This window comes from Xenopus laevis, chromosome 1L (assembly GCF_017654675.1).
Source record: "Xenopus laevis strain J_2021 chromosome 1L, Xenopus_laevis_v10.1, whole genome shotgun sequence".
Lineage (NCBI taxonomy): Eukaryota > Metazoa > Chordata > Amphibia > Anura > Pipidae > Xenopus > Xenopus laevis.
Window position 1 is genome coordinate 152788981 of NC_054371.1, and position 8922 is coordinate 152797902.

Sequence of the window (8922 nt, forward strand, 5' to 3'; positions counted from 1 at the left end):
GATCTATTTTCCAGATGTGAGGTTTGTAGATAAGAGATTATATACACATCCCCAGGCATCACTGCATAAAAAACAGTGTTCTTATCAAGCTGTGTACTGATTTTCAGTGGCCACATACCTCTGTGTAAAAATCCAGCACAAATTGAAGCAGCCTCTATAAATTGTTATAGAAAAATACAGTGTTTATCCATTGTGGTTTTTCTACACAGTCTTTTTGAGAGCCACTTCTGATGTTTAAAATAATGGTATCAAATCTAATATTTGGATGGCATAAAATATAACACACACACCTTGATAAATTTGCCATTTATTTTACACTACATTTGACATGGCTTAAAATAGATTAAATGCTTTAATAAATAGGCCGCTTAATATCCTATTATATATTAATATAGGTGACTCCTGAGGATCTAGTATTCTGTCTGTATGAATGATATGGTTACGAGACATGGACAGGCCATCAGCATATTTTTTGCCAAACCACAGCCAAATGTTGCAACGAGAAAAGCCCCAGGGAAAAACGCAGTTTAAAAAAAAAAAAAAAAAAAAAGCAGAGGGCAAAAAACTCCCATTGCCATCAATGGGGGAATGTAATTAAAGAGCAAGACAATTCGCAAAAAATCCGCATCTGACATTGTCTCTTAAACTGTTATTGCATTGCGAATTGTAATTGCACATTTCGAAATTGTAATTGCACACTCTTAAGAAGTGCTTGAAGGTGTCATCATCTTTTGTAGCAAACAGAACAACTTTTTCAGTAAGAAATTTTATTGCATTTACTGCGCAAATTATAAGACTTGCCACCGGTCTTCCACTGTCAGAAATGGTCGCTAAACAGTTTCCGGTTTCACAAAAGCTATATTAAATTTGCTGAAAGCAAAAAATTTTCGCGCAAAGGCATAAAATGGGACAGGTTTGTTCATGACTAACGGTCACAATCTCACTGTTCATGCAAATATGATACCTATCTTCCCAGCCTCTCCAAGTGTCCTGCCTGGTGTTTGGAAAAGAGGTTGGCACCTCTCTGATAATACAGTTTATAAAAAAATTACCAAACACTCGAAGGCTTGTGAAGCTGGGCGAACCCCTGCGTGTTTATTCACGTCAGTGATGTAACGTTTCGGGGGCGGACCCCTTCGTCAGGCATACAGATTAGCGTGCTCCCACAAATCCTTATACCTTCCTTAATTAACCAATTAGTGGCAATCAATGTGCAAATTTCATAACATTACAAATATTTAAATCGTATATTTCACATTTTTTTCTATTATTCTTGTATGAGTCTCATTCTTTAAATAGTCCATATGAAAAAAATCAATTAGACAAAAGAGTGAAAAAGGCATAAAAAATAATGTGAATTCCTTACTCGTACATAAAATATAGCAATGTCCATTCACTTTGTGGAAACCATCCGGATAATGTTCCTAGTCTAGTTAGATCCTAAAATCAGTGTATAAATTAGTGAATACATTAATAACTTTATAAATATATGAATAAAACCAAATGGCTTTACTGAACACTTTAAATAGTTAAAATCTACATCTTATGGTACCTGGGTTAAATATAGGAAATTCTACCTTACCCTGGTTCAAAGCTTTCCCTTAATAGCTGCTCATTCATTGAATGAATCTATAGGAAAATAATATGATACATTTAGATGGCCGAAAGAAAAACAATATTGTTACATGTATCAGTTTATAGATAACAGTTCATATTAAACTCTTTGTTTAACCCTCTAGGTTGTTTTGTTTGTAATAGCCGTATCCAGAAACATTCCCTTTGCAACAATTTCTTCTTTGTTTCCTTTTCTCTTCTCCCACGTACTTTCTCCAGTATTTGCCACCTCAGTTGGCTAATTCTATGTCCCTGTTCGTGGAAATGCCGTGCCAGGGTCGTTTCTTTCTTTTTCCTTTCTGTGCCTAATTTCTCTTCCTCCTTTGTGGGTGCATAGTTATGGATTACTCATTACTGATTACAGTTGTTTTACTTCTTTGTAATGTGACCTGTCTCGGTATAACTTGTATTTCTTTTTTTTTTAGCAATGTTACATTTTCCTCATTATATCCTCTCTCTACAAATTTTTTACAAAGGATTCCCTTTATTACAACATATGATACACATACAAAAGCAATTTGGAAAACAACAACCAAATACTGGGATATTCTAAAGTCTGACCCAAAATACGGTAAATTATACAGCCAATTGCCACTGTTCTCCTATAAGAGAGGGAAAAGTGTAGGGGATTATTTAAAATATAATCGACAGGGTAATAAGGAAAAACATAAGGAAGCCCCAAAACTAAATGGCACATTTCCATGCAGAAACTGCGGACATTGTAATGGTATTATCCAGGGGGATAACATCCCCTTAAAGGAACGAAACACAGGGTAAAAGGCTTCTTTACATGCAACAGTACCAATATAATATATTGCATTAAGTGTCCTTGTGGGCTAGCCTATATAGGCCAGACAAGTAGAAGTCTAAAAACAAGATTAAATGATCCCAAATCAGTAATCCGTAACTATGCACCCACAAAGGAGGAAGAAAAGTTAGGCACAGAAAGGAAAAAGAAAGAAACGACCCTGCCACGGCATTTCCACGAACAGTGACATAGAATTAGCCAACTGAGGTGGTAAATACTAGAGAAAGTATGTGGGAGTAGCGAAAAGGAAACAAAGAAGAAATTGTTGCAAAGGGAATGTAGATTCTAACTATTTAAAGTGTTCGGTAAAGCCATTTGGTTTTATTCATGTATTTATAAAGTTATTAATGTATTCACTAATTTATACACTGATTTTAGGATCTAACTAAACTAGGAACATTATCCGGATGGTTTCCACAAAGTGAATGGACATTGCTATGTTTTATGTACGAGTAAGGAATTCACGTGATTTTTTATGCCTTTTTCACTCTTTTGTCTAATTGATTTTTTCACATGGACTATATAAAGAATGAGACTCATACAGGAATAATAGAAAATATGTGAAATATATGATTTAAATATTTGTAATGTTTTGAAATCTGCACATTGATTGCCACTAATTGGTTAATTAAGGAAGGTATAAGGATTTGTGGGAGCTCGCTAATCTGTATGTCTGACGAAGGGGTCCGCCCCCGAAACGTTACATCACTGACGTGAATAAACACGCAGGGGTTCGCCCCGCTTCACAAGCCTTCGAGTGTTTGGTAATTGTTTGTATACACAATCTCACTGTAACACCACTTTATGATATATATATACATTTATATGTGTGCATGTGTATAATTTACTGTATATATGAATGCTGGTGATCTACAAACAGTTGCCTTTCTGTAACCCAAACTTACTCTGTAACTGTGTATCTTTTTTTAAATACATAGGGGCTCATTTATCAACACTGGGCAAATTTGCTCATGGGCAGTAACTCATGGCAACCAATGAGATTGCTGCATTCATTGTTCTACTTGCAGCTGGTTTCAAACAGCTAATCACTGGTTGGTTGCTATAGGTAACTGCCCATGGGCAAATTTGCCCAGTGTTGATAAATGAGACCCATAGTTACAAGAAAGATAATACACCAGAGCAGGAGATTTAGAATTCCTAATTCTAAAACACAGCAGTTGACAAGCAAAGCAAAAGAAAATGTGTTGTATTATTATTAAAATTATTATTAACATGTATTTTTAATACATTTTTAGTGCCAACATATTCCACAGAATTGAAAAGTAAATGTGTTTCTATAAAGAACATACAGAATTACATAAATAGCAATCAGTAACTGATACCGTTACCATTGCAGGGTGCTTAATGAAATAACATGATATCAGTTCTTGATGAAGACTACCAGTGTTGGACTGGGGGGGTCTAGGCCCACCAGGGCTGGGGTGCCCCCAACCCCGACTTCAGGGTTCCCTCACCAGCCACCCACAACCCTCCTCTATCCACCTCCCCCCCCCACCCCAACCAGCACGTATCTGCTTTTCTTGCATCTGTCAGGGTGGGGAGATCACTGCTGACTGCTGACTGTCTGGCAGGTGGTAGCAGATCTGCACCAGTGGGGCCCACGAGGGCTGCAGGCTCACCAGGTTTTTCCTGGGGTCCTGCCCAGATGGTCAACCCTGAAGACTACTTACCCGCAGCTTCAAGAATAGGCAAATGGCAGTGAAAGCATAGGCCAAGGGTCAGGGCAGGCAGCAAAAATTTTAATTCATGCAACAGACAATTCATCAGGGTAGGTGGCAAAGATGTGTGTGGGACAGATTAAAATTCAAGACTGGGATTTGGCTGAATTTCACTTAATAGGTAACATTACTCTTCTTGAAAAATCACAGCAAAAAAAGTGATTGCAAAAGAAAAATCCACAGTGAAGATTTTTTTGCTAGATTTGCAGATCACTCAAATAAGAATGGTACTGAGTTTAACATTTTCCACCTAAAACCTTTTATAAAAGAAGGAAAGGTCTTTTTACGTGGGAAGCCAAAAGTTAGACACCACCAAGTGATCAAATGTACTTACCTGAAACTTCAGGCCAGTGCTCCTGTTTGGAGAAAACTGCACCAGCCCAGGATTCTTCCAGCGAGCACCATGGAGCAATCGGATTCCTTTTTTATTCATGAAATTTCCTGGGGCAGACACATGCGCAGTAGAATGAAATATCTGACTTTTATTTTAAAGTTTGGCTTTTTGCACTACTACTCGTGCGCATCTGCAAGAAGAAAGAAGTCAGAAGTTGAACGCTTGCTGGAAGAATCCTGGGCCAGTGCAGTTTTCTACTAATAGGTGCACCGGCCTGGGATTTCAGGTAAGTACATACGATCGCTTGGGGGTGCCTAACTTTTGGCACCCCCAAGTAAAAAGACCTTTCCTTCTCTAAAATGCCATTAATTTCAGTAAAATGTATCATTTTAGCAAGTAGTTGAGAATTTCTTTTTTTTACCACATTTTATTACTTTGTGGGGAAGAAACTGACAATTAATTGTGATTAATCCATTTGTGATCCATTTGTGATTTGCGAATCCATTACAAGTCCTGATTGTGTTTTGACACAATTGTGTTTTTCTTTTCAACACAAACACTGGGGCAGGAAGACGTGGACAGACTACCCCGGGTTTTCCTTCTAACTGCTCCCCCCTGCAGCTGTACCCTCGACATTTGTCTACTCTGCCTACCCCTAGTTTTGGCCTGGCCTGTCAGTTATGCTGGCAATCATTGCCTTTCCTGTTGCTGAAATGACTCTATAGTCAATAGGTTCTGACTAGATTGGGCTCATTTATGACTATAGGTGCTAAACTGCATAAATACAGTGTATGTATGTGATGTCAGTGAATGATGCAGAAGTTAGTGGAGAATCATTGGATGGAGGGCGTATGTCAACACGCATGCCCCACCCCCCCTCATGAATACAGCACTGCCAAACAGTGCAATGTTGTATTCATTGTTGCAGCAGGAGGTCTCTGTGTTCCAAAACACAGCACAGAGGCTTGTGGCAATTCTTTAACAGGGAAAAGCATTGTGAAAAGTAAAAATAGCAAGTATTGTGCTACACTATTTTGCACACTGCCTTAGAGGTCATGAATTACCCCTGTTTCTTTTAATCTTGAAATATTTATTTAAACATGTTTTCCTGTAATCACCACTTAGTATAATAACTACTTGTTATCTTGGGATTCTCAGAGTATTTGTGGTGCAAGATTGTTTATTGTATGTTAATTTTGTTTTCCCTTTCATATATGATATGTGAATGGAATTTTATTGCCCTCAAGTGGAGCAACATGGAAGGACAGGATTAATGTTTTTGCTGCACTGCTCTGTGTTCCTTTGTCACTGTGTGTCTAGCACAGTAATACACGGCAGTGTCTTCAGTTTGTAGATTGTTCATTTGCAGATATAACTTGTTGTTATTATTGTCTCTGGAGATGGTGAATCTTCCTTTAACTGAATCAGCATAGTATGTGCTACTCCCATCGCTGCTAATATCAGACACCCACTGTAATCCTTTCCCAGGAGCCTGTCTAACCCAGCTCATCGCATAGCTACTGAATGTGAAGCCAGAGGCTGTGCAGGACAGTTTGTGAGACCCTCCCGGCTTTATCACCACTGCCTCTGACTGGGCAAGTTGTACATCACAGTGAACTCCTGGAAAAGATTAGACATGATAGTTTTTAATACAATATAATGAGTTGACTGGAATTCTATTATTCTATAAAGAACATTCTTACCTGATAAAAGTAGCATTAAAAAAACAAGAAACAACTTCATATTGACAGTGTGAGTTATGGGTCTGACAGTTGGATGCAGCACATCTGATTCCTGTTTTATCTGGGAGCTTCAGGTTTTTTTTAAAGAACCCAACAGAAAATGTGAATGTTATTTGCATAATGCTGCCAGTGACTATATAACAGGCATGAGTTATAGATATTCTTCTGAACATTATCTGGCCTGTAGTAGTGTAATGATTTTATTTAATTAGCTGTGCTCAATCCCTTGCTTTTATGAAATAATATATATATATTATTAATTTAGATTCAGAATGGGCATTATTTTTTTTAAAAAAATGTATTAAATAATATAAGTGATATAGATGAGGGCAGAGGATCTCCTCGTTTGTCTGTAAAGGTATAGGAACTAGTGATGGGCGAATTTATTAGGCAGGTGCGAATGCGCGGCGAATTTGCTCGATTCGCTGCGGCAATTACATTCGCGAAACGGGTGAAAAAAAAAAATTACGCCGGCATCCAGAAAGGAACGCCGGCGTAAAAAACGGATGCCAGCACCGTTTCGCTAATTTTTCGCCGTAGCAAAAAGGCACAAATTCGCCCATCACTAATAGGAACTATTATCTGGAATACTTGGGACCTGGATAATGGGTCTTTCTGTAACTTGGATCTCCACACCTGAAGAAATCCATGATCTATTTTCCAGATATGAGGCTTATAGATAAGAGATTATATACACATCCCCAGGCATCACTGCATAAAAAACGGTGTTCTTATCAAGCTGTGTACTGATTTTCAGTGGCCGTATACCTCTGTGTTAAAATCCAGCACAAATTGAAGCAACCTCTATAAAATGTTATAGAAAAATACAGCGTTTATCCATTGTGGTTTTTCTACACAGTCTTTTTGAGCTCAACTTCTGATGTTTAAGTGGTCTAAAATAATGTTATCAAATCTAATATTTGGATGGCATAAAATATAACACACACACCTTGATAAATTTGCCATTTATTTTACACTACATTTGACATGGCTTAAACTAGATTAAATGCTATAATAAATAGGCCACTTAATGTCCTATTATATATCAATATAGGTGACTCCTGAGGATCTAGTATTCTGTCTGTATGAATGATATGGTTACTAGTCATAATCACATTTTTTTACGAGACATGGACAGGCTGTCAGCATAATTTTTTGCCAAAGCACAGCAAAATGTTCCCACGAGAAAAGCCCCAGGGAAAAACGCAGCTCAAAAAAAAAAAAAAGCACATGGCTCATTGCCATCAATGGGGGAATGTAATTAAAGAGCAAGACAATTCACAAAAAAATCCACATCTCACGTTGTTTCTTAAACTGTTATTGCATTGCGAATTGTAATTGCACATTTCGAAATTGTAATTGCGCACTCTTAAGAAGTGCTTGAAGGTGTCATAATCTTTTGTAGCAAACATAGAAACTTTTTAAAATTTGTGACCGGTCTTCCACTGTCGGAAATGGTCGCTAAACAGTTTCTGGTTACACAAAAGCTATATTAAATTTGCTGAAAGCAAAAATTTTTCACGCAAAGGCATAACTTTTCACATTCAAAACTGTTTTTCTGTTACCGAATTTTATTACATTCCCCGAATGTATTTTGCGTGAAAAAAAAGCTTCGAAGAAGCCCATTGACTTCAATGCGTTTTGCAAATCTACACCGTTTCACTAATTTTTGTGCAATGCAAAATGGGACAGGTTTGTTCATGACTAATGGTCACAATCTCACTGTAACACCACTTTATGATAATATATATATATATATATATATTATATATATATTATTGTGTGCATGTGTATAATTTACTGTAAATATGAATGCTGGTGATCTACAAACAGTTGCCTTTTTGTAACCCAAACTAACTCTATAACTGTGTATCTTTTTTTAAATACATAGTTACAAGAAAGATAATACACCGGAGCAGGAGATTTAGAATTCCTAATTCATTATTCTAAAACACAGCAGTTGACAAGCAAAGCAAAAGAAAATAAGTGTTGTATTATTATTACAATTATTACTTACATGTATTTTTAAAGTGCCAACATATTCCACAGCATTGTAAAGTAAATGTGTTTCTACAAAGAACATACAGAATTACATAAACAGCAACCGATACAATTACCATTGCAGGGCACTTAATTAAATAACATGATATCAGTTCTTGAATCTTGATGAAGACTACCAGTGTTGGACTGGGGGGGTCTAGGCCCACCAGGGCTGCCAGATCTGGGGTGCCCTCAACCCCGACTTCAGGGCTCCCTCATCAGCCATCCCGCAACCCTTCTCTATCCACCTGCCCCCCCACCCCAACCAGCATGTATCTTTTTTCTTGCATCTGTCAGGGTGGGGAGAGATCACGGAGTGCTGACTTTCTGGCAGGTGGCAGTAGATATGCGCCAGTGGGGCCTACGAGGGCTGCAGGATCACCAGGTTTTTCCTGGGGTGCCACCATGATGGCCAACCCTGAAGACTACTTACCCGCAGCATCAGGAATAGGCCAAAGGTCAAAGCAAGCAGCAAAAAATTGAATTCATGCAACAAACAATTCATCAGGGTAGGTGGCAAAGATGTGTGTGGACTACAAGAGGTCCTCTGCACTCAACCCATTATCAATATATTTAAGACAGCGAAATTTTGTGCATACTGCTACTAAAAAATGCCTTACCCTTTAAACAAAGCAGGGATTGTTT

The 8922-nt window shown here is 37.8% G+C and overlaps 1 gene segment (V, D, J or C); it reads right to left on the bottom strand.

Moving 5' to 3' along the window:
• Positions 1 to 5765: 5765 nt before the first annotated feature.
• On the bottom strand, positions 5766 to 6285 carry LOC108714889. The segment is given in 2 exon segments: positions 5766 to 6115; positions 6199 to 6285. Coding segments are annotated over 2 exon segments (390 nt in total).
• Positions 6286 to 8922: the final 2637 nt, after the last annotated feature.